Below are 27,442 nucleotides of genomic sequence, written 5' to 3'. Positions count from 1 at the left end.
GACTGTGGCACAGACTTTTAAGGATTTAATTCTGTTTGTTGGTAATGCTGCAGTTCACATGATTTCAGTCTAACAGGATGACTAATTTCTCAATGAATCAAGTGACTCTTGACTCAATATACATCAATCTTTATCATGCACATAGCTTTATTTAACTTAACATTATTTTTATCTACATGTTTCCATGTATAGCTTTTGGCCATTTACTTGCCATGCTACCCTTTCATTTTCCTGCTACCTCTCCTGAAGTTCCTCTGCTGGACTGTTTCTAGATTTTCACATTTATACACAGAGGCAGGGAACACCCTAGTATAAATTATTATTTTTTTATTTTACGGTATTGCCATGGAGTTTATTCTCTAAAGCAGAATAACTGAAAAAAAGTAAGAATTTTTATAGTTCTTGATACATACTGGGATATCACACTATAGAAATATCAAACTAATTTACAGTACCATCAGCATGGGATATATGTATACTTTCCCTCACCATTTACACAATATTGGATTTTATTTTATTAATAATTTATGTATGTAATGGCTTTAAAAATTAACCATTAACCACACCTAACCATTTTAAGTGTACAAGTTAGTGGTATTAAATATATTCATAATGTTGTGCAGCCATCAAATCACCCATCTCCATAACTCTTTTCACCTTGTAAATCTCAAACTCTATCCCCATGAAAGAATAACTCCCCAGTGTCCCCTTCCCCCAGCTCCTGGAAACCACCATTCTACTTTCTGCCTCTATGATTTTGACTGTTCTCAGTAGCTCATGTAAGTGGAATTATACAATATTTGTCTTTTTTGACTGCCTTACTTCACTTAGCATAATGCCCTCAATATTCATCCACGTTGTGGCATATGTCAGAATTTCCTTACTTTTTTTTTTTTTTTTTTGGCGGTATGAAGGCCTCTCACTATTGTGGCCTCTCCCGTTGTGGAGCAACAGGCTCCGGACCCGCAGGCTCAGCAGCCATGGCTCACGGGCCCAGCCACTCCGCGGCATGTGGGATCTTCCCGGACTGGGGCACGAACCCGGGTCCCCTGCATCGGCAGGCGGACTCTCAACCACTGCGCCACCAGGGAAGCCCTAATATTTATAATTTTTAAATATGCAATATACTGATTTTTCTACTTTGGTTGTTGCAAATGTTGGGAATATATTTGGCTGCAAATAAAAGTAAATTTAAGTTTTATTCAGGATTCTTTAGAAAAAGGGAACCAATAGGAGATATATATATGTGTGTGTGTGTGTGTGTGTGTGTATGTTCAACAAATATATATACAGAATATATGTATTTGTTGAACACTTAAAAATATGGTAGAAACTATAAATGCTTAAAATATGGTAGAAGCTACATGTTCTTGCTGTACAAAGAATAATTAGACATGGTCGAGACTCTTGAGGAGCTCATATTTAGTAGGTGGTGTTTAAACACATGAATATAACAATATCATTAGGATTATAAACAGAAGTATAGAGGGGGAAGCAGGGGTACACAGGGGAGTGAGTCTCCAACTCTGCCTTAGTGGTATTCAAAAGTCTTTATAGAGAAAGGGCTATTTGAATTGATCATTGAAGGAAAATGCCCAGGCATTTTCTTGGTCCTCCTTTAAGGAGAGTGAATCAATGTATTTCTTAGATAAGACTATGCAATGATAAAAGTGTTACAAAAAAATGGTTCTATGGTCAATTAAGTTTGGGAATGCTTAGTTAGTCAAACATTTTTTCTTAGGTATGTTACTTCTCAGAGCCTATCAATAGCCTAATGTGCTTCTTGACTCCTCAAAACAGGGAAATAACGCTCAGTGTTTCATGACTGTATCTCAACAGGGAATCTTTTGCCCCTTACAAGGTTTCTTAGACCTAGTATTCTGCAGAAAGCAGCTTGAGAACATGGCTCTAGTGTTTCCTTCAGTACTTAGCTGATGCTTTATTTTTAATTTTTAAATTTTTAATTTTTTTGATTGAAGTATAGTTGGCTTACAATATTGTGCTAATTTCAGGTGTACAGCATAGTTTCAGGTGTACAGCATACAGTTTTTTTTCCATATTATATTCTATGTTATTACAAGATATTGGGTATAATTACCTATGCTATACAGTAAATCCTTGTTGCTTATCTATTTTGTATATAGTAGTTTGTATCTGTTAATCTCATACCTCTAATTTGTCTCTCCTTCCCTCCACTTTGGTAGTCATAAGTTTGTTTTCTATGTCTGTGAGTCTGTTTCTGTGTTGTATATAGATTCATTTGTATTACTTTTTACATTCCACATGTGAGTGATATCATACAGTGTTTGTCTTTCTCTGACTTATTTCACTAGGTATAATGTTCTCTAGGTCCATCTGCGTTGGTGCAAATGGCAATATTTCATTCTTTTTTATGGCTGGATAATATTCCATTGTGTATGTATCATTGTGTGTGTATACACACACACACACACACACACACACACACCACATCTTCTTAAGCCAGTTGTCTGTTGGTGGGCATTTGGGTTGCCTCCATGTGTTAGCTGTTGTAAATACTGCTGCTGTGAACATTGAGGTGCATGTATCTTTTCAAATTAGTGCTTTTGTTTTTTCTGGATGTATACCCAGGAGTGGAGTTTCTGGATCATATGGTAGTTCTATTTTTAGTTTTTTAAGGAACCTCCATACTGTTTTCCATAGTGGCTGCACCAATTTACATTCCCACCAACAGTGTATTCCCTTTTCTCCACATCCTCTCCAACATTTGTTATTTGTAAACTTTTTGATGATGGCTATTCTATTGGTGTGAGGTGATACCTTATTGTGGTTTTGATTTGCATTTCTCTAATAATTAGCAGTGCCCTTCCCTCTTTTCTTCTTGCTTAGCCTGGGTAAAAGTTTGTCAATTTTCTTTACCTTTAAAAAAAATAAGCAGCTCTTAGTTTCATTGATTTCTTTCTATTGTTTTCCTGATCTCTGTTTTATTTATTTCCTCTCTGATCTTTATTATTTCCTTTCTTCTGCTGACTTTAGGGTTCATTTGCTCTCTTTTTGGTAATTATCTTAGGTGGTAGGTTAGGTTGTTTATTTGAGATTTTTCTTTTTTCTTGAGGAAGGCCTGTATTGCTATGAACTTCCCTTTTAGAACTGCTTTTGCTGCATCCCATCGATTTTGTAAAGTTGTGTTTTCATTTTCGTTTGTCTTGAGATTTTTTTTTGATTTCTTCTTTGATTTCATTATTGGACTATTGGTTTCTTAGTAGCATGTTGTTTAGCTTCCACATGTTTGTTCTTTTCTCATTTTTCTTTCTGTAGTTGATTTTTAGTTTCTTACTGTTGTGGTCGGAAAAGATGCTTGATATTATTTCTATCCTTTTACATTTGTGGAGGCTTGTTTTGTGACTCAGTGTATGGTCTATCCTGGAGAATGTTCCATGCATGCTTTGAGAGAATGTGTCTTCTGTTTTTTGGGGGGTGTAATGTCCTGTAGATATCAATTAAGTCCAATTAGTCTATTGTGTCATTTAGGACCTCTCTTACCTTACTGATTTTCTGTCTGGATGATCTGTCCATTGATGTCAGTAGGGTGTTAAAGTCCTACTATTATTGTATTATTGTCAATTTCTCCCTCTATGTCTCTTAGTATTTGCTTTATATATTTAGGTGCTGCTGTATTGGATGTATGTATGTTAACAAGTGTAATATCTTCTTGTATTGATCCCTTTATCATTATATAATGCCTTTCTAGTCTTTCTTATGGCCTTGGTTTTAAAGTCTATTTTGTCTGATACGAATATTGCTACCCCCTCTTTTTTGTCATTTCCATTTGCATGAAATGTCTTTTTCCATCCTCTCACTTTTAGTCTGCATGTGTCTTTTGCCCTGAAGTGAGTCTCTTGTAGGCAGCATATTGAAGGTTCTTGCTTTTTTTTTTTAATCCACTAAGTCACTCTATGTCTTTTGATCAGAACATTTAGTCCATTGACATTTGATGTGATTATTGATAGGTATGTACTACTTTATTCCTTGTTTTCCAGTTGTTTTTGGAGTCTTTCTTTGTTCATTTCTTCTTTTTGTTTTTCCTATTGTGGTTTGATGATTTTTTTTTTTTGTAGTATGCTTCAGTTCCTTTCTTTTTGGTTTTTTGGTGAGTTTGGATTTGTTGTTACCATGGGGTTCATGTATGTTGACTTATAACTATATATAGTTGCTTTAAAGTGATCATCGTTTAAGTTCAGACACATTCTAAAAGATCTACATTTTTTACTCCCCTCCGCCACATTTTGTGTTTTGGATGTCCTATTTTGTATCTTCATGCTTATCCCTTTTACTGTTTATTGTAGTTATAGTAACTTTTACAACTTAAAAAAAAAAATCTGGCTTACTTAAGTGATCTTCAACCCTTAGTCTGTATTTGCCTTTCCAGTTAGGATTTTTCCTTTCCTATGGATTTTTGCTTCTTTTCCATTTAGATAAGATCTTTCAACATTTCTTTTAGGGTAGGTTTAGTATTGCTGAATTCTTTTAGATTTTCTTGTCTGATAAATTCTTTACCTCTTCTTCTCTTCTAAATGATAATCTTGCTGGATAGAATATCCTAGGTTGCAGATTTTTCCCTTTCAGGACTTTGAATATATCATGCCACACACTTCTGGCCCACCAAGTTTCTGCAGAGAAATCAGCTGATAGCCTTTATGGGGGTTCCCTTAAAAGTGACACTTTGTTATTCTCTTGCTGCCTTTAGAATTCTCTTTAACTTTTGCTATTTTAATAATGATATGCCTTGGTGTGGGTCTGTCTTGGTTCATCTTGTTTGGGACTTTCTGTTCTTCCTGTACCTGCATATCTGGTTCTTTCTTTAGGTTCAGGAAGTTTCCAGCCATAATTTTTTCAAATACATTTTTGATCTCCTTCTCTCTCTCTTCTCCTTCTGGAACCCCTATTATGTGTAAGTTGGCATATTATCCCAGAGATCTTGTATGTTGCTTTTTTTTTTTCCATTCGTTTTTCTGTCTGCTCTTCTAATTGGGCAATTTCCCTTATTCTATTTTCCAGATCACTTATTTGTTCTTCTGTTCTTCTGTGTCATTTACTCAGCTATTCATTGCTTCTAGATTGCTTTCTAATCTCAGAAATTGAATTATCTATTTTTGATTGGGTCATCTTTATAGTTTCTAGTTCCTTGTTACAATGATCTGCATTTATATTAATAATCTTTCTTAATTCATTTAGCACTTTTATTACCTCCTGTTTGAATTCAGTGTCTGGTAGACTGATGATCTCTGTTTCATTATTTAGTTTTTCAGGTGTTTTCTCTTGCTCTTTTAATTGGGAGTAGTTCCTCTGCCTTTTCATTTTACTCAACTTTCTCTGTCTCTGTGAATTTAGGAGGAATAGTTACCTATTGTGGTCTTGAAGGGGTGTTTTTATGTGGGAGTGTCCCTATGTAGACTGTGTTTATCCAATGTCTTTGGTGTGAGGGCTGGTTCTGATGTAGACACCAGCCATGTCTTTCCTCGGGGTGTGCTGGCCATCATCACCTTGGTAGGGAGTGTAGTTGGTGTTGGAGGATTGAAAGCCTATGCAGCATGTGAGGTGGAACTTTCTCTCTGCTCCATAGCTATCGCTGGCCTGTTGGGGTGGGGTCTGCTCCCCAGTTGCTGGAGCAGAAGTCCTGAGGGTTGGGCTCAAGCAGACTCTGTTCCCTTTGAGTGTGTGTTTTGCCCCAAAGTACGTGAGCCTTGTGCACTCACAGAGATCTGATGGTATCGCCTGTGTAGGTGTCTGCAGGTCCACTCAGTCGCAGCCCAAGTTGTGTCCCTTCCCCTGTTGTAGTCATCTAGTACAATGTCATCTAGCATTGTGTGATCTAGGGCAAGGCTGTGGTGTGGAGTGGGTGGGGGTTGGGAGTTGGGGCACTGTGGCTGGAGAAATTGAGGTGGGCTGCTTCATTAGTGCAGACTGAGTTAGCGCCAGCACTGGTTGCAGCTGCCCCACCTGGACCATACCCCACACCCCCTAGCCTCCTCTGCATCTCTAGATTGAGTCTTCTCCCAGGGCCTGTCTACCTCAGATCCAGTGCCAAGATGTGGTGTGGAGTGGGCAGGGCCGGGGTGTTCACCCCACTTGGATTCAGAAGAGTGGTGAGGTGGCAGCCGCCATGCAGAGCTCTCTCCACTCTGTTTGTTGGCAAGCCAGCACCTGCACACTCTTTATGAGTAGAGTCTAGGCTTCTCCAGCCCTTCTCCAGTTCCTGCGGTTCTCCCAGCAGCCAAGAGGGCTTGTCTTCTCCATGTAGGACCCCAAGACTGGGACACCCAGTCTGTCGCTCAGCCTACTCAGTCCCCAGGGCGAGGGTCTGCCTGTGAAGACCTTCTTTTTCTTTCAGATCCCTCCCAGCAGTGGAGGTCCCAACCCTATCTATGCCTTTTTTCCATCCTTACCCAGTTATGTGGAAATCTTCCTTGCAGCTTTGGTTGTACAGGAGTTCTTCTGCCAATTTCCAGGTAGTTTTCCATGAGAATTGTTCCACGTGTAGATGTATTTTTGATGTGTTTGTGGGGGGAGGTGAGCTCCACATCCTCCTACGCTGCCATCTTGATCTGACCTTTGTATGATTATCTGATGCTTTGTTTTAAAAATATTTTCTTCATGTCAAGAAAGAAATCAACCATTCCTTTTTTTCCCCCCGAGTTTTAATCAAGGATGCAAATTAGGGACTTCCCTGGTGGTCCAGTGGTTAAGACTTCACCTTCCAATGCAGGAGGTGTGGGTTCGACCACTGGTTGAGGAGCTAAGATCCCACATGCCTTGGAGACAAGAAACCCCCCAAACATAAAATAGTAGAAGCAATGTTATAAGAAATTCAATAAAGACTTTAAAAATGGTCCACATCAAAAAAAAAAGAATGGATATTAAATAATTCAAATGGCTTTATCTTGTTTCCCTTCTGACAAAATATGCTGTCTAGTTTGTTTAGGCTTTTATAACAAAAATACTATGGACTGGGGTCTTATGAACAACCAACGGTTATTTCTTACAGTTTTGTAGGCTGGGAAGTCCCAAGATCATGGTGCCCGTACACTCAGTGTCTGGCAAGCACCCACTTCCTAGACAACTATTTTTTCACTGTAACCTCATGTGGTGGAAGGAGTGAGGGATCTTTCTGGGGCCACTTTTATAAGGGTACCAGGTAGGCTATGTCCTCATGACCTAGTCACTTGCCAAAGACCCCACCTCCTAAAACCATCACCATGTGGGGTTAGAATTCCAACATATACATTTTGGAGGGACACAAACATTCAGTCTATTAGTCTATTAGTTATATCTTCAGTTCTGTTCTAATAAGAGGATGTTGGGCTCTGAGGGTAATGAGAGATTAGCATAGTTTAACAGAGTTAATAATAGAAACTTAGGATATTTCTGACTGAGAAGACAGAGATCTTGGGTCAGATGATCTTTAAATACTTTCCAGTCCAGTTAATCAGAAATGTTTCCCATTGAGGCTTAAACTCAAAACAATATTTAGTTAGTAAAATGGATAGAGCATTTTGTTGGTTAAAGTTACCATCTTCATTTATCAGTGATTTTTATGTTCCTCCATATCTTTTTCATTATTATCATTTTTATTAAAGAAATTATCTATTGTAACATTTTTGTTATTCCAAGGTAGATTTTCATCTTACTTAATACATAATTCCTTTTAGAAATGGTAAAGATTGGAGGAGAATATAAGAAAAAAACAAATTAAGGTGATGAAATAACTGTACATTAGCAGAAAATTGTAACTTATACAGAAGAACAAGATCAGAAAGGAAAAAAGGGAACAAATATATTTTTGATGATTACTTTAGGTTACAAAATATCTAATAATAATGAAACTAGTATTTATGCAGTACTTTCTAGGTAACAAAATATTAAGTATAAAATTTTTTTTAGGTGTATTGAATTCTCTTTTCTATTTATTTTACAGGCAGGTCTTTACATTTTTGTGTCTTAGAGAAATTACCTGAAATCCCTTCCTATATGCTGTGGATGTTAAAAAATCACACGGTTTTATTCCTCTAAGCATTTTGACCATCTTCCTTCTGTCTCACAGTCTTGTGGAGCTGTCTGTGTTCCTCTGGTTTGCAAGAAGGTACATCTCTCTGATGCTGTGTCTGTAATAGTCTCCTTACTGAGATCTGCCCATGAATATGATATTAAACATGTTGGTTGAGTTTTGCTCATGTGGAGTCTGTCATCAATATGGAATAGAATTCAAGAATTTGACTTTTTCTTCTCTCTCTTCTGCCATTTCAACTGAATTATAGAAATTAGGAATGAAATTTAGTCCTACCTCCTCTCTCTTGGTCAGGTTATTTTTGTTTTCGTTTTTTATTTTTAACCTGTGGGAGTTGGAAATATTTCAGGGTTTCCTTTTTTGTGAAATTATGGTGTAAATGAATCCTTTTGCTTTTGTATTCTTAATGACAGTATAAACGCCTGAGATCAATTTACTCTTATTGTTGTTAATGACAGTATAAAAGTCTGAGATGAATTTACTCTTAAAGTGGTAGATCTAAAAAAATTTAATAAAGTCAATTGTAATTTTTCCAAGAGAGTTATTTTCAATCAAACACTGAAGAAAATTAACACTGAAGAAATAATAACTAATAATAATAACAACTAATAATAACAACTAATGTTTGCTAAGTAATTCCTATATGCCAAGCACTTAAAATACTTTACATATACTATCTCTTATATTCCTCATAGCAATCTTATGAGGTTTGATTGAATTTTGCTTTGATTTTTAAAGCAAACAAGGCTTTCCGATAAACAGAATAGGTGCTCTTTTAACCATCCTAATAAGGAAGTTAAAAAAAACCTGTCATAGATACAAGAGACTATAGCTTCAAAAGCTCGCAGTCCTCATAAATCATTCCCACCTCTAGACTCTTTCTTTAGGAAACATTCCAAGACTTCACTGTGTTGTGAATAATTTTTACTTCAATCAATGTATTCTATGCCCCTATGAAAACCTACATATTCCTCAGTAAGGATACATAATTTTCCTCATGTTGGGTATTTAACATCACAAGCTGACCCCCAGTTCCAATGGTTGATTTGAGCTTTGCAAATTTTGAAGTGCTCAGAAACAGAGTGCCTGGTATCTTTTATAAAGAGCTAGTGAAAAGTGACTAGCATTTAGGGAGTTTGACTGATGTGTGGTAATCAGGTGGGAAATGTCAAAACGTATTTGTTTAAACCTTGCACTTATTTTATGTAGATAAAAGACAATATTCAGCTGACTTCGCTATATCACTTTACAAAACATACACAAGAAATTTAGTAAAATTTGAAAAGCTTATGAAGACTTACAGTTTCCATGTTCATTTTATATTTGGGGTATACTCTCTTACAAGCACAGAGACCAGCAGGCTTTGTTTTCATACATGTCATAAACCAGAGCCCTAGAAGCGTGATTTTTGAATGAAAAAGATACCAGGATTTTCCTCTTAAAGAGAAATCTGGAACCTTAAGATTTTTATTTTGATTCTTTAAACTTCTAATAGAAGTTTTATTGGGGTAAATTCACAAACCATACAATTTACCATTTTAACACACACAGTTTGGTGTTTTTTAGTATATTCAAAGAGTTGTGCAAATACCATCACTGTCTAATTTTAGTTTAGAACATTTTCATCATCCTGAAAAGAAATCCCTAACAGTTAGCATTCACTTCCCATTTCCCTGTCCCTTCCAACAGTGCAAGGCAACCTAAAATTTACTTTCTACCTCTGTGAATTTGCCTATTCTGAACATTTCTTATAAGTGGAACTTTACAATATGTGGTCTTGTGTGATTGGCTTCTTTCACTTAGGAAAGAAGTGAAAGAAGGTTCAAGGTTTTCAAGGTTCGTTCATGTTGTAGCATGTTTCAGAACATTATTTTTTTTATTGCTGAATACTATTCCATTGTATAGATATACCAAATTTGTTTATCTACTCATCAATTGATGGACATTAGGGTTGTTTCCACCTTTGGACTATTCTGAGTAGTGCTATAAACATATGTGTGCCAGTTTACGTTTAGGTCTGTGGTTCATTTTGAATGTTTTTGGGTGTGATGTAGGGGTGCGACTTCAGTCTTTTTCACGTGGGTATCTGGTTGGCCCCAGCATCATTTGTGGAAACACTGTTTTATCCCCATTGAATTATCTTGGCCCCCTCGTTGAAAATGAATTGACCAATCTTATAAACTTTATTTCTGTATTCTCAATTCTATTTTATTGATCTATGTGTCTATCCTTATACCACTACCACTTTTTAAATTATTATCGATTTGTAGTATGTTTTTAAATTTAGAAGTGTGAGTCCACCAATTTTGTTCTACTTTTTCAACTTGTGTTGGTTATTTTAAGTCCCTTGCTTTTCCATATGAATTTTAGAATCAGCTTGTAAATTTCTTCAAAAACGGCAGGTGGAACTTTGAGAAGAATTGCATGGAATCTGTAAATCAGTTTGGGGAGTATTACCATCTTAAGAATGTAAAGTCTTCTAATCCATAAACATGGGGCACTTTTCAATATATTAGGATCTTCTTTAATTTATTTAAACAACATTTTGCAGTTTTCATTGTATGAATCTTGCACTTCTTTTGTTAAGTTTATTTGTAGTATTTTATTCTTTTTGTTGCTAATGGAAATGCAGTTGTTTACTTAACTTTCAGATTGTTCATTGCTACTCTATTGCTACTACACTGTATTGTTTATTACTACTGTGCAATTGATTTTTGTATATTGATACTGTATCCTGCAACTTTGCTGAGCTTGTTAATTAGCTCTAATAGTTTTTTGTGTGCGGGCATGTGGATTCCTTAGGATTTTCTATATACGTGACCATTTGTGGACAGAGATAGTTTTACTTCTTTGTTTCCAACCTTGATTTCTTTTATTTCTTTTTCTTGTCTGATTTTCCTGGCTAAAACCTCCAGTACAACATTGAATAGAAGTGGGCAGAGCAGACATCCTAGCCTTGTTTCTGATCTCAGGGGAAAAACATTCAGTCTTCTACCACTATGTATGACGTTAGCTGTGGGTTTTTCATAGGTACCTTTTATTAGGTTGAGGAAGTTCCCTTCCATTCAAAGTTTGTTGAGTGTTTTTATCATGAAGGAGCGTTAGATTTTGTCGAAGACTGTCAGCGTCTATCGAGCTGATCACGTGGTTTTTGTCCTTTATTATATTATTATAATACACTGCATTGATTGATTTTTTGATGTTAAATCAACCTTGCATTTCTGGAGTAAATACCACTTGGTGATGGTGTAAAATTCTTTTCATATGTTGCAGTATCAATTTGTATTTTGTTGATTTTGTTTTTTGCATTTATATTCTTAAGAGATATTGGTCTATAGTTTTTTTTCTTGTAGGGTCTATGTCTAGTTTTGTTCTTATTAACAGTGGCCTTGTAGAATGAGTTGGAAAGTGTTCCCTTCTCTTGTATTTTTTCAAAGACTTTGTGAAGGATTGGTATTAATCTTTAAATGTTCTTGTTTTGATTTTTTATGGCTTCCTTTGTAGTTTACCATTTGCTATTGTTAAATGCAAGTGGGGCTTGTAAGTGGGGCCAGGAAGGTGATGTTTATGGTGATCACCTCCTGTAGGACAATTGACAGTAAAAACACAGGACTCTAAATAGAACTGTTGAGTCTTCACTCTGCCTACTTCTACTGAACAATGCTGAACACTCAACCACTGGAGAACGTGCTTAATTGTAGAAACAAATTAGAAGCTTTTTATATCTTGAATTCAGAACCACAGTTGGAAAATGCCATTTTCCTCAGTGGAGCCCCTGGTATATGCCCAATTCACTGTCCCCAAATTAAGAAGCCTTACCTGTAACTTATTAGTGCCAATTTGTTTAGAAACATTATTTAAAAGAGCCTATAAGGGGTGTTACACTGACCTCCTTTTGAGTCAGAGAGCCTGAGAACAAGGAGAGTTTGTTGAATCCTAGACATCATGTAAGGTAATATGAATAATAAATATTTAGATTGTCTTCCTACGTGTTTCAAAATACTTTTGGTCATTAACCACTCTACCAACTCAGTGGGGAAAATTAACACTGAAGAAATAATAATAACAACTAATGTTTGCTAAGTAATTCCTATATGCCAAGCACTTTAAAATCCTTTACATATACTATCTCTTATGTTCCTCATAGCAATCTTATGAGGTCAATACTAATATTATTCTCTACTTTTCAGTTGTGGAAACTCAGAAACAGAGAGGTAATCTAAGTCGCTTGGTGTCAGGCAGGTGGAGAATGGTAGATCCAGGATGTGACCTAAGCTGGAAGTTAGAGTGGATTAGGCATATTCCAGAACAGGGATTCAGATTCAGGGTTTCTGCTTTATAAGTTTTGAATTTATAAGTCATTTGTCTCTCTCTAATGAAGAATACAATTTTCAGTCAGCAGTTAAGAAATGTCCGTAAAGGATGTATTTAGATGGTCTAAGTCTAAGGACTTGAGATTACACAGTCTCTCTCTGCAGGGTTAATGTAATAGATAAGTTAGTGTAATAAATATTTAACATTTATTAAGGGCTTACCATGTTCCAGGGTAAGTGAGTTATTTGTATAAGTTAACTAAATTTGCAAAATAACTATGAAATAGGTATTATAGTTACCATCGCCAATCATAGCTGAAGCCACTGAAGCAAAGACGTGTAACTTGCCCAAGGTCAATTAGCAATAAGTAGCACAGCCCAGATTTGAACCCAGACAGTCTTGCTCCAGAACCTGTATTCTTAATCACTTTGTCATGCAGTTTCTCTAAGTCAGTAAATAGTCACCTGATACACGGTCACAGCAATAACAGTCACACCCAGAAATCAGTGATAAGACTGGATCATCGTGTTTATGCACGTGCAGATTGGAGTCACTTGTACAGGAGAGAAATGTGTTATGGCTCAAAGGAGGAAAAAGGCTTTTCTCTGAAAATGAGACAACCTGAAACGAGTATGGAAGTACAAAAAGAAAACTTAATTTGGAAAGGGAGGCTGTTAGCTTGTGCTTCCACAGAAGACAGGAACAGACTGATGGGATATGGTGGGAGCTCAGAAGCTGTGGTCCTGAGCGAGTTGTGGTGGTGTGGTTTGGAGTTTTACCTCAGAGGTAAAAGGGGACAGTTTGAAAGAACAGTTCTAGAAAGTGAATTTGATAAACTCAGCATGGGGAGAGGTTGAATCAATATCAACTTCAATTTAGATTAATATCAACTTCAATTACAAGTGTTTCCAGTGATATAAGAAGCATCTGGAAATTAGCAGAAAAACTTGACCATTTGGGGTAATATTTCCCCTTTCATGCCAAAATCATAATAGTTTGTTTTCTTTTTCTTGTGGCAGTGAAATCACAGACCTGGGTTTATCTGGCACTTTTCTTCCTGGGAATCGAAACATTTCCCCAGATGTTGTTCTATGGTTTTCGCACACAGTGTTCTACCCCTATGCAGGGCCACATATGCAGACCTCTGTGTTTGGGTGGGAAGAGCGTAGCTGTCGAGCCAGTCAGTGACCAGAGAGCTGGTTGTACCTGGGCCAGTTTTCTTCCAGACGTGTGGGCCTTCTAGTCTGCAGCCTAGACATCATGTAATGAAGTAATAAACTTCATGTAATGTTTTCAATGAAATTTTTATTAAATTGAAGTTTCTAAGTTATTTTTATCAAAAAGAAAAATTACATTCACATCAAAAGCAAGTAAACCAATATTGCCCACCCTTTCCCTTCCTCACATGAAAACAGAGATCAGTGAAAGTCTTTTAAAAAATACTTTTTTGGTCCATTTCCACTTTCAAGGTAACCTGGTGGCTTCTTTTCTCAAGCCCTCACACAGGTATTCAGGAATACCAGGATGGTGTGCCAAAGATCCCAACAGCTTGTATTACAGTGGAAGATGCAGAGATGATGTCAAGAATGGCTTCTCGTGGGAGCAGAATTGTCATTCAGCTGAAGATGGGGGCAAAGAACTACCCAGATGCTGATTCCTTCAACACCGTAGCAGAGATCGTCGGTAGCAAGTATCCGGAGCAGGTGAGTGAAGGCAAGGGATGGGCTGTCTGGGAATAAGGTGTTGTGGTCAAGTTTTAGTTTTTAGAGACAGTTTAGGAAAGAGAGAATGAGTCTGCAGAGAGGGTCTTCATAGACTCCTTAAAGGCAGACACTTTTTTGTTTTTCCTTCAAGAGTTTACTACTTTGACCGAAGAAGGGCAGGACTAACTGAAGGGCAGAATATGATCCACTGTGTGGAAATTCAACTCCGAATAGTTGAGGGCAGTATTTGTCCATATGTGTTGTATTTCTTCCATTTGGAGCCACTTGGCATTTGAGATCATACCAGTAGTTGACGGCGTGCTTATTGTGTGACTTACCTTCCTCCATCCTTTCAAAGCTCTGTGAACTAAGTCTATTTTCTTCATTTTGCGGGTGAGGAAATTAACCTAAAGGAAACTCACTTGCCTAAGGGCCATACAGCTAGTAAATGGCTGAGAAAGGACTCAAACCCAGGACCTTGTGAATATTAATCCAAGCTGTAGACCACAGTTTATGTGAAATCTTTAGAGGGGTTTTTTTTTTGTTTTGTTTTGGAAACTTCAAATAGTCTTAGATGCGTATTCAAACTGTATAGTAGCCGAAGCTTAAATGACTTCAGCAAGTTACTTATTCTCTAAGTCTTAGAGAATTTATCTACAAAGATGGGGATGGTGTATGTAAGGAACAGGATTACTATGAGGGCTAGACTAGATAATGCATATCTGATAGCCTCCCACTATAGTGTTTGTCGCATCACATGCACTCATTGAATGTCATGTCAGTTTACTTCCTATGACATCAAGTATACAAAAGATGGTTTTCATAAGGTTTCTGGTACAAACCTTCTTTATTAGTAGTTATTGAAATTCTGAAAATAGCACTTAAAAATATAGCTGTTTGGGCAGTTCAGACTTGTATTTTGTTTAAGAATGTCAGTGGGATGAAGGAACAGGCGCACAGTAATGGAGAAACAGTCCTTCTGCACGTGTCCTGACTCAGGGCCTCTCTCACACTTAAAGGGTTGCGCTGCAGTAAGATGCGTTTTACGTTTTGGGACCCTTTTCTCCCTTCCTAAATGACCTGCTCCCTGGACCCAGACATGCGTCAACCCTGGGGTTACGGCCGCAGGGATAACGGAAAAGCAAGATCTCAGTAGGACCATGGAGAGTCAGACAGTGTAGAGAAACTGTAGGTTGTTTTTTTTTTTTTTTTTTTTTGCATACGCGGGCCTCTTACTGTTGTGGCCTCTCCCATCGCGGAGCACAGGCTCCAGACGCGCAGGCTCAGCGGCCATGGCTCACAGGCCTAGCCGCTCCGCGTCATGTGGGATCTTCCCAGACCGGGGCACAAACCCATGTCCCCTGCATTGGCAGGCGGACTCTCAACCACTGCGCCACCAGGGAAGCCCGAAACTGTAGTTTTAAATGTTGAGAAAACAAATAAGCCCAGCCCCTTGTCTCTTTAGGAAACCGAGAACAACAGAAGAGCCAAGAGTCCACGTTTCAGGTACTGAGTAATCCCTAGTCCAGGGTGGGAGGAGGTTAGGATTATATATTATCAGTTGTCTGGATGAACAGGCTGATTCTGGCCTGAGGGTGGGTGGCAAGGTGAGAGTGAGTTATTGGAACCTTAATCTGAAATGACCAGTGGCTGTCGGGCTCTGAGGTCAAAGCATTAAAACAGAGGTGTTCTCGGGCTGCAGCAGCTGGAGGGTTGAGGTAGTGCTGGCTCAGAGCTTCCCAGGAACTGCCGGCATCTTCCAGCTGAGTGTGCTCGGGCCTCTCCTCCTCAGCCCTGCGTGACTGTTTTTCCAATCAGTTTTATTGAGGTATAATTTACATAAAATAAACTTACCAAATTTAAGTGTACAATTCGATGAGTGTTGAAAACTGTAATCCAGTAATGTAAGCACATTCGTAGCAGAGAGTATTTTCATCACCCCAAATGTTCTCTTGTGCAGTCTACTCCCCTGTGCCCTGGGCACCACTGATCTGCTTTAAGGAACTATAGCTTTTTCTTCTCGAGAGTTTCATATAGGGGGAATCATGTAAGCGGGGTCTTCCGGGCTGGCTTCTTTCACTCAGCATAATGCTTTTGAGGTTCATCCGTGTTGTTGTATCTGCTGTCCATGCCTTTATACTGCTGGGTAATATCTCACAGCATCACCTCAAGCCTGCAGCTGCTGCAGCCCAAGACACATTTCACAGTGTGTTTATCCATTCACCGCTGATGATGGACATTTGGGTGGTTTTTAGTTTTTGACTGTTATGAGTAAAGTGTCTGTGAACATTCTTGTATAAGTCTTGTATAAGTCTCCCTATGGCCGTATGTTTTCATTCCTCCTTGGGTAGGTGCCTAGGGGTGGAACTGTGGGGCTGGCCTGAATCTTAAGCACCCTAATCTCTGTTAAGATGCTTCAACCTCTGTATTCCATGGGGGTAGCACCTTCTCCGGGAGAGTGATGGACAATTTCAGAGCTGTCCCAGGAATCAGGATTAAACTTTTACCTCTATCATAACGTTGCACAGCATTCCAAGAGTTAGTTATAAATACCTTGCTGCCTTCACGTAAAAGATAGAAGATTAACGAAAGGTCTCCCACAAAGAAGTCGCAGCATCATTTGCCCAGAAGGAATGTGGGTGAGTGCAGTGAAGTGAAGTCCATGTGTGTGTTTGGGGGGGAATCTGCCTTACAGCCTGCCTGGAACCACAGGGCATGTCTAGACCAGAAAGGGAAGTGGAAAGCATGTGTTCTCCCCTCCAGGTGTGAGGTGAGTTAATGAACCTTAGTAAGCACCGTCCATCCCTGATAAAGCCTCCTCCGGGAACCCTCCCCTCATCCCACCACTTTATGCCATTGTTATGCTGTCGTCTCCCACCAGAACTTGCAGATGCCCTGAGCATTCTATTTACTTTCTTTTCTTTTTATCCCTAATGCCTGCCCAAGAACTTGGCATGCAGTAGCTTCTCAATGCATATTTTAATTCAGTAAAATGAAGAGAAGAATAAAGGAAGAAAACAAGTAGAAGATTTTCTTAATCTCTATTCTCTTTAAATCCAGAAGTTTTCCTGCCCATTTGGAACATTGGTTGTCCATAGGCACATTGGACATCACCCATGAATGCAGCTCTGTATGGCTAAACTCGAGTCCATCACCTCCCTCACACCTAACACCTCGCCTTGGTTTCTTGTCTCTGTTAAAGGAACCATATTTACCTATCAGCACAGTTCAGGAACGTCAAGTTGTTTTTCGTTCTCTCCTCTTTGTTACTGTCCTACAGTCAGGAACCATTTCCTATTCAGCCTACTTTCAGCCTATTAAAAAAAAAAAAATCTGTCCCTGTCTTGTCTTTACTGTCATTACTGTTCTAATTCAGGCCCTTGCTATTTCCCTCCTGACTTTCTTTTCTTTTGTTCTCTTTCTGCTTCTGCATTTTTGCAATGCAGTTCAGTTATCTTTTAAAACACCGATCTCAAAATGGTGTTTCCATGCTGTCAGGTCCCCTCTCCTGTTCCCAATAAGATAAAGGTTATGATCTAGGTAAATGCTGAGGTAAGTGACCAGAGGTGAAGAAGACAGAAGAAAAGAGACCATGCAGGGGGGCGTTTGGGGGGGGTTAAATAGGAGACAGTTATGGTTAAATAATATAGTACTGTTTATAAATGAGGAGAAAATTAGAATGAAGAAAGAGGGAAAGGAAGTGTATGATGGAGATTCAGTACCAGCTAAGACCCATTCTTTCATTGGCTAGTGAAGGAATTCAGTTCTCCTAAACTCTGACAAGCTTTTCTAAAATCATTCAACTTTATTTTAAATGATAAGTATGCTGAATGACATAAATGTTGGTCTTGATACTTTAGGTTGACTAACTTATCCCTGACACATCCTTGCTACCTTGCTACTTTTTATACTAAAGAATAGTGCTAAATAATGCTGAGCAAACTAGATGGAGTGGAAATTATTTCTAAAAATGAAGAGGAACCCAGCAATCCCACTACTGGGCATATATCCAGAGAAAACCACAATTCAAAAGGACACATGCACCCCGATGTTCATTGCAGCTATTTACAATAGCCAGGACATGGAAGCACCTAAATGTCCATCGACAGAGGAGTAGATAAAGAAGATGTGGTACATATATACAGTGGAATATTAGCCATAAAAAGCAACGATATAGTGACATTTGCAGAGATGTGGATGGGCCTAGAGACTGTCATACAGAGTGAAGTAAGTCAGAAAGAGAAAAACAAATATCGTATAATATCACTTATATGTGGAATCTAGAAAAATGGTAGAGATGAACTTATTTGCAAAGCAGAAATAGAGTCACAGATGTAGAGAACAAACTTACGGTTACCAAGGGGGAAAAAGGGGATGGGATGAATTGAGAGATTGGGACTGACATATATACACTACTATATATAAAATAGATAACTAATGAGAACAGACTGTATAGCACAGGGAACTCTACTCGGTGCTCTGTGGTAACCTACATGGGAAGGAAATCTAAAAAAGAGTGCATATGGGTATACGTATGACTGATTCACTGTGCTGTACAGCAAGAAACTAACACAACATTGTAAAGCAACTATACTCCAATAAAAGCTAATAAAAAAATTTTTTTAGATTAAAAAAATAAAAATGAAGAGGATATGTTGAAATCAGCATTATTCTTCCTGGGTGGCTTGAAAGTGAGCTAACACTCAGGCAGTGGCTGATACGCTTCGGCGGTGACGCCCAGCACAGCCCCTTACACGCACAGCACCTGGATGAAAGGGAAGCAGTTAACACGTAAAGAATCCTTCCGATTTGGCCTGAGATCCATGGACGACATGTGGTGAATTTCAGCTCTGGAAAAGTGAATATGTGATTAACGAAGCATTAACATATCTCAGAACCCTACCGCATAATCCAGACATAAGCCTTGACTGAATTAACCACAGGCTTTTAAAAAATGCCAGTCATACAAATACTTTATTGGGTTTCAGTATGTGAAAAGGCAGAATAAGGGTATTATAGACATAAATCTTACCCTCTTCCTAAAACCCCACGAGCTGGCTCCTCCAGGCACGGAATTCTCTCTCCACCTCTTCTGAAACTGCTCCTCTGTGATTTGGGCACGTTGTGCAGGATTCAGCAGACCTTGAACACTTAGAGGGGGTGCATTTCACTGGGGGAAAGCAGGCCTCTGGAAGCCCTGACTTTAGGCTTTGCAACTCCTTTCTCTCAGACAGCTTTTTCCCTGGGAAATCATTGTATCTGTGAGGCCCGTCCATGGTTGAGAATGAGTCTGAGAGGGTGGAAACGAGAGTTCTTTGACTTCTGAGCTGATCCTCCCTGGCACTAATTGCCATGTTATTCTACTACCATTCATTAAAGAGCTAATTTGCATTGGAAAATTTATAGGAAACTTGTTGCCATCCATGAATAGGTTTTATTTTTTATTAAATCAATAGAGGGTATCCCACCTCTTAGAATAGTCTTAGGCAGAGACAGACAGGTAAGGATCTTAGCAATTTAGTACCAATTCCCTGACTTTCAGATGAGGAAACTGAATCTGAGTGACCTGACCAAGGAGACACAGCAAATACCTGATAGGACACATCTGGAATGTGACTCCAGATTTCCTGACTCCCATTTCTTTCTACCTCAAGGATACTCCATTATGCCTGGGCACACTTTAGCTGGATGGATAGCATTTAAATCTGGGGGATTTTGTTGATTCAGGATTCAAGTCATGCTAACCCTACTAAGTCATTACTTGTGTCTTTCTCTTGTGCATTTTCCTCTGATACCGCTCTCCTAGGCACGAAGAACTCTCAAATAGACTGTCCCTTGTTGTCTCACAGCTTCGTTAGAGCACCCATGAGGGTTGTAACCTGGGAAACCCACCGGTGCTTGGTCCATTCCTCCTATTCATCCTCTCTCCATCAAGTCTGATTTGGGTCTCATTCCTCCTTAGCTCCTTGTCCTTTTGGAAGGGGGTCTGATGGATGTAGCACTTCTTCGGTGTTAGTGACACTTCATGATGCCCTCTTCCCCTGTGCCCCTGTGCATACACCTTCACCCTCACCAATCAGGTAACCAGGTGTTTTCTGTTTTAGCAAAGGACCACAAACAAAGCCAAAACAGATCTACTACCAATCACATCATTTAAAAAACACTTTTTATTTGGAAATAATTTTAGGCTCACAGGAAGTTGCAAAAATAGCGCAGAGGGGCTTCCCTGGTGGCGCAGTGGTTGAGAGTCCGCCTGCCGATGCAGGGGACACGGGTTCGTGCCCCGGTCCGGGAAGATCCCACGTGCCGCGGAGGGCTGGGCCCGTGAGCCATGGCCGCTGAGCCTGCGCGTCCAGAGCCTGTGCTCCACAACGGGAGAGGCCACAGCAGTGAGAGGCCCGCGTACCGCAAAAAAAAAAATAGTGCAGAAAGCTTGGGTGTATCCTTTGACCAGCTTCCCTAGTGATGACATCGAACTACGGCACATTAACCCAGTGAGGAAACTCTCACAAGGCACTCCCAAGAGTGAGCTGCTTTCTTGGAAAGCAGGGGCTGCCTGTGGGCATCCTCCGTGTAGCCCCCAGTGTAGCTGGGGCCCCATCCTGACGTTACCCTAGATAGTCTTTCCCAGGCTTAGCTTATGATGCTTCCAGGGTCTCTCACTCAAACAAACAAGCGAACACAGAAGGAAGGCTGTGCTCAAATTGACCTGACGAGAGGGGAAATTACCTGGGACCAGGGGTACAGGGCACCTGTGGGAGAGAGTCTCACTGAGAACAGAGTCTCTCATGCTGGCTTTAGGGCTGGCGCATTACTATTGCTCCTCAGTGATTTCCTAGGCCTTATTCTGAGGTCTTGCCTAGTAAATGCAATATTTAAACAATGTTAATATATTCAAGAATTCTTCTGAGGGAATTGTATGGAAAAGAAGAGTGTTTTGGATTTTTTTTTTTTTTTTGGTTGATAATATCCAAACCCATTTTCCTAAAGCCTTGATGAGGGGGAATTGTTTTTTTTTTTTTTATCTAAGCCTTTTTCCAACAGCAGTTATTTTCAGGGATTCAAAGAACAATTTCAGTTTCATATGCCAGTATTATTTCAAATATAATGCAGCACTGTGCAGGCTAGTGGGAAACGTTGAAATGAAAGCTCTAGCCTGTTCACCGGAGAGTTTGCTTTTTCTTTTGTTTAGTGTGGGGCAGGGTTTCTCCACATCATCACTATTGATATTTGGGGCCAGATAATTCTTTGTTGTGGGAGGTTATCGTGTACACTGTAGAATATTTAGCAGTATCACCCGCCTCTCCCTTATTCCCCACAGCCGTGACCATCAAAGATGTCTCCAGGCATTGCCAAACGTCCCCCTGAGGGACAGAGGTCACTGCACATTGAGAATCACTGTTGTGGAGTGATGGAAAGGACCCACTGGGTGGCTGTTGACAGGCCTTGGTTCCGGTTTTATTTCTGCCACAAATAAGCTGAGTGACCTTGGGCCACTTAATCCTTCAACTATAGAATGGGGGACTTTGTCTGGAAAAGCTCAAAGGTCATTTCCATCCTGAAAATTCCATTATTAAAAAAAAATACTTGGAGATTATCATGAGACTGACGGCGCACACTGTATACTCTTAGATGGGAGCTCTTTCACTCTTTCACAGTGTAGGGGTGTTGGTAGGTGTTCTTTTCTTTCTTTCCTTTTTTTTTTAAAAAAAAAATATTCTCTGTTCAGATACAGTTAGGAACTCTTCTATTGAAAACAGTTAAACAAATGCCATTTTTTGAGGCACGTCTTAGCCTTTAATGTGCTCATGTGCTCTGGAAATCTTTTAAGAGGTCGTTTTGCAATATTCCCCAAACTTTCTGAGAAACAGGAGAAAAGAGGCATAAGATCCACTGGATAGTTTATATTTTGGTGTTTTTTATATTCTTTTTTTCCCCTCAACTGTTCATTCATTCATTCAACACACATTTATGGAGTATGGGGTGTGCGTCAAGCACTAGGATTATAGCAATAGCATTGGGTGGGCAGCACAGCACTGTGGTTAGAAACATAGCCTGTAGAATTCAAATCCTGCTTCTTATCTTACGTTGTTAGGTTATTTTGCCTCTCTGACCCTCAATAAATATTAGCCTTCTTTGGAGAGGGGAGAGCTTATGCAAAAGTAAGGAATTGAGAAATAGGAGTGGCGCATCAGGAGGCGCTGACCACAGAAGCCTGGCATGCCACTTGAAGGGCCGGGCTTTATCCTTTGTCCTTTGTCCTTTGACAGCAGGGAATCACTGAAAGGTTGGGTTAGCAGTGGATTTTTCGTTTTGGTTCACGCTACCCACTGTATATATTCACAGGGCAAAACTGAAATTCAGCCAGGAGATTAGCTGGACTTGCGCTGAGACAGCTGAAAGAGTGTTGGAAAAGATGAGAAGGATTCAGGAAATATTTCAGAAATAAAATTGGCAAGAGTTGTTAAAGTTTGGATAGAAGGAGAAAAAGTGCAGTTTGGGTGATTTGGAGAATTTATTCATTAATTCTACAGGAATTTACTGAGCTCCTACCATATGCTGGTATATTAATTTGCCCTCAGAGCACTTGGGGTTTCATGGTAGAGACAGGCAGTTAAACAAGTAACTGCAGTAACAGGTGGTAAGTGCTATAATATGGTAGCAAAGTGGTATGATGGGGATAACCATCCCGGTCAGGGAGGCCAAGGAAGGCTTTCTGGAGAGATCCAACTTACTCCCACAGCACGAGTAGTTCTCCATGAAGAGTTAACCTGCTAAAAGTTACAGGGATGGAGTTGGGATGGGGAATATTCCAAGCAGAAGGAGTAATGCATATGAAAGCCCAAAGAGTAATGTTATTCTTCTTTTAAGGAATGTGATGTGACCTCCTATAATTTCCCAATCCATTTGATAGTGAACTCTGTCTTCATGGAAGTGAGCTGTAAAATAACCTAAAGAAAAAGTCATGGCCTAGTTCGTGTATGTGTTCTTAAAAATACATTATTGAAAAGCTCAGCAATCCCTTTGGAAACTGCCTTAACACTGATGCTGTCGAGAGCCCTGTTGAAGGAATAAACAAAACCTGATTGACCTGGTGGACAAACTCATTCCATACATAATTGAATAGTTAGAGGCTGTGCAGCAAATGCGGCTTTCCTTTCATCTGAATGTGTAGTCTGATGATTTGTAAAACCTTCTTAATGGGTACAGCAAGTTATTCTGCCTGGGTGGGAGCCTTTTTACTCACTTAAGCAGCTGTTTAAACTTTCATAAGCAAAGTAATTATTAAATCTTTCATGAACATATTGGAACATTGGTTCACATCTTAACCTTGAGTTGGAAAGTTTTGGGGGCTGGCGTTAGAGTTTTAAACTGGCAAATTTCAGTTTCTTTTTCTTTCTTATTATAAACTTTTTATGGTTTAGAGCCAGCCAACCTAAATCATGGTAGGAAAAATACATGTGTGGCAAGCATGAGACATTTCATTGTTTATTTTTCAAATTTCTGAAACGTGCTCATAGCTGTGCATGCCTCTGGGCTCATAAAGTCAGCAAGTGGAAATAGCTCAAGCCAGACAGGCTGTTTTAGATAGCCACCCAGGTAGGCAAGGCAAGCCTTAAAGAGTACTCTTTCCTGGACTCAGTGTCTTCTTAGTGTGCAAAATGGGACTTGCAGGCAGGAGGATGCCATCGTTCATGGGTTTGAACACCTTTCCCATATTAACGTTGGAGCCAATTCGTAATAATCATAATCATATGATGAATAATAATACACTTAATGGAGGACTTACTATTGACAGGCAGTATTCTGGATGCTTCTCATGTATTATCTCCTTTGATCTTCATTATGACCTTGTCAAATAATCAGTGCTCTTATCCCCATGTTACAGATGAAGAAACAGGCTTAAAGAGTTCACAGAATTCACAAAGCTTCTGAGTGGCAGAGTTTAACTCAAGACTGTCCCTTCTCAGAGTGTGTACTCTTTCTTAACAATTCATTATACTGTACGTCTTAGTAACTTTCTATTCTAGTTTGTGAAATACTACTATTTAAAAAGTTTCCTCTGTTTTACCCTAAATGAAAAGAAAACCAGGACAACTGTCAGCTTCACAGTGAACAACAACAAATGCTTACTGATTAGCTTCTATGTGCAAAACTCTGTGTTATAAGCTTGGAGATATTCTGAGGCAGAGAGGAGAGGAGAGGCGATAGGGGCCCTTGCATGGTGGCTGCTAAGTAAACTAGGTGGTAAATTCTGGAAGCCAGACTCTGCTAACACAGGGCTTGCAGTACTGACTGCATCCTGGCTGGTTCAGTACTAATGTGGTCATGCAGTACCTTGCAGTTTGCAGCGGACTCTCACCTGTATTATTCTACCTCATCCTAACAGGGCTGATGATTACGATTCTCACTTTCAAGACAAGGGAGCTGAGATTCAGAGTCAATGACTAAAGTCAGACACACATCTAATAAGTGGAAGATAAAATTCAAAGTTTGAATACTCTATAACTTCCTATAGTCACTGCCCAGATCTCTAGTTTATTTAGGGTAAAATAAATGCTTTAAGGATGTCCTAAAAAACAACCTAAAAATCAAAGTGTTCAAATAAATAATTATAATGCCATAAGAGCAAGCTTGGTGGTTTTAAAATATACCTGAAAATTCTTTAATCTCCCTCTAAAAGATCGAGCTGGCCTCTCTTCCCCTTTGTGTAGGCTGTACTTAGTGACTTACTTCTAACGAATAGAATGTGGCAGAAATAATGGTGTGTGATGTTTGAGATTAGAACTTAAAAGCAATGTGGCTTTCTTATTGTTCTTTCTCTTGGATCACTCACTCTGGGAGAAGCCAGCTGCCATGTTGTAAGGATACTCAAGCAGCCCTGGGGCAGAGGTCCACTTGGTGAAGAACTGAGGCTTTCTGCTGTCAACCAGCCCAAATTAGCCAGCACATAGATCCAACAGCTCTAGTCAATCCATCAGATGACTGCAACCCTGGCCAACGTCTTGATCACAATGTTATGAGGCTCTGAGCCAGAACCACCGAGCTAAGCCACTCCCAAATTCTTGACCCCCAAAAATGTGTGATATAATAAATATGTATTGCTTTAAGCCACTAGGTTTTGGGGTTAGCTAATATAGCAATCAAGGAGTATAAGGTACACAGAGAGGAATAACTGAGTCTGAGCTGTCAGGAAAGCTGGCTACTGAAAGATGAGAGAGATGAGTAGGAATTTAATAGGTGGACCAAGAATTTATTGGGAAGTGTTCTAGGCAAAGAGAAAATGTGTGCAAAAAACTATAAAAGTGTGACACTGCAAGGCACATTTTAGAAACTGCAAGTAAAGGACAAAACAAATCTCACAACTCAAAAATCATAGCATTTGGGGTATGAGAATCTCTTTAAGAACTTACTATATTACATGATAATGTAGTAACTAATGTTCCTAAGAGTGAGTTGAGTCTACAAGAAAGTTCCATATGTACTATTTAAGAAGATAGGAAAGCAATTAAAACACTGAAGTATTTATGTCAAAAATTAAAACAAAAAGGTACTGTATAAATCCTTAGTGAAAGGCGGAGTTCAGGCTATCCAAAATAGGTACCTCCCTATGTTGTAACTTCACTAGAGTATCTGGGTCTGTGTTTTGAAAACTTTAAGCTTAAATGTAGGGCCAAGAAATAGCTAATGACGAACACCTGGATTTTCCCTGGGCTTTTGCTCCTCCAGTTCTGCTACAACAATCAGGTAGAAATTAACATTTTATAACCAGTTATGTGGTTTGCTAGGCATCATGCTAACCAACTGAAATTTTATAAAAGGGAATAGCTCAAATCAACTTGTTATTCTATGCTGTGTCTCATTCACTGACTATTTATTGAGCGCTATCCATGTGTTACCCACTGTGACAGTCTCATAAACCAAACCTTTATATTTGTGTTGCAGAAATCTCTTTGAATCCCAGTCCCAGCTCCACTGTTTTCTAGAGTTAATAGCAGCCCTTGGTAGAAGGACTCCATTTATTGTTTAAGTTGGACTTTAATATAAAATTAATACCTACTTATTTACTGTATGCTAACACATATATATGGAATCTAAAAAAAATAAAAACTGGTCCTGAAGAACCTAGGGGCAGGACAGGAATGAAGATGCAGACATAGAGAATGGACTTGAGGACACGGGGAGGGGGAAGGGTAAGCTGGGACGAAGTGAGAGAGTGGCATGGACATATATACACTACCAAATGTAAAACAGATAGCTAGTGGGAAGCAGCTGCATAGCACAGGGAGATCAGCTCGGTGCTTTGTGACCACCTAGAGGGGTGGGATAGGGAGGGTGGGAGGGAGGGAGATGCAAGAGGGAAGAGATATGGGGACATATGTATATGTATAGCTGATTCACTTTGTTATAAAGCAGAAACTAACACACCACTGTAAAGCAATTATACTCCAATAAGATGTTTAAAAAAATTAATACCTACTTATTTGAAAAAAAAGAGAAAAATGAAAAAAATTTGACTCAAAAACGCACTAGCTCAGAAAATTGCTGTCAGCATCTTGCTGCATGTCCTTCCCTGTATTTTCTTCTATGAATATTTTATACAGTTACATTTTATAGATGGTGTCAGATCAAACTTTTGTTTAACATCAGGCAAAATATCCCTTGAAATAGAAATTTTAGTATCTTTTAAGTTATTTAAGTTATTCTAACAAATGGGTATTTTATAATTTACTTAACCTGTTATTAGATGTCTGGTTATACATGAATCTTTCAGTAAAAATGATGTTATAGCTAAATAAGTATGCAGCTAAGGAATTTTGAAGTTGTCTTTTGAACTGTTTATGGGCTTTGCTACCATGGGGTAATTTTAAATAATAATCAATGGGAAGCTTAGGAAAGGATTAACGTGGCTTCTCTCTCTGCCAGAAGAGCTGCCTTTGGAAAGTTCTAAGATGACTGTGTGGCCGTGTGTGGGAAGTACCATCATAGTTATGTGATTGGAGGAAGAATGTTATTATTCTATGCACATTCTTGACTCTTAATTTAGGGTTAAACTAACTTAATTTAATGTCATGTGAATTTTTAGCAGCAATTATGGCCAGTTAATGCATGTTCTTCCTTAGTCATGCCTCATCTCTTTGCAAAATTACAATATTTCATTCCAGATTTATTCTGACCAGGTTAGTAAGTAGCACTTTCTCCTATTTTCCCTCGGTGTTTAGATCAGAAGACTTTTGAGTTTATACTATAAACCACCATTTGTGTATTTTCATAATAAGCCTCTAAGAAGTGGGCCTGGATATGAGAGCACAAGACACAATGCAAAACGGGGTACTGGATCCAGTTTTTTTTCTTTTTTTTTTTTTAATCCTTCAGGGGA

At 39.0% G+C, this 27,442-nt stretch overlaps 1 protein-coding gene across 3 annotated transcripts in view; it reads left to right on the top strand.

The window, feature by feature from the left end:
• CPQ (carboxypeptidase Q) overlaps positions 1 to 27,442 on the top strand; it is a 466,878-nt gene that overhangs the window by 187,423 nt on the left and 252,013 nt on the right. For all 3 annotated transcript variants that reach the window (XM_082674777.1, XM_082674776.1, XM_082674778.1), the window contains exon 4: positions 13,854 to 14,061. In XM_082674777.1, the coding sequence (XP_082530903.1) occupies positions 13,854 to 14,061 (208 nt within the window). The remainder of the gene's footprint in view (positions 1 to 13,853; positions 14,062 to 27,442) is intronic.

This window comes from Grampus griseus (assembly GCF_964374135.1).
Source record: "Grampus griseus genome assembly, chromosome: 17".
NCBI classification, from domain to species: Eukaryota; Metazoa; Chordata; class Mammalia; order Artiodactyla; family Delphinidae; genus Grampus; species Grampus griseus.
This window is presented reverse-complemented; position numbering and strand designations above follow the sequence as displayed.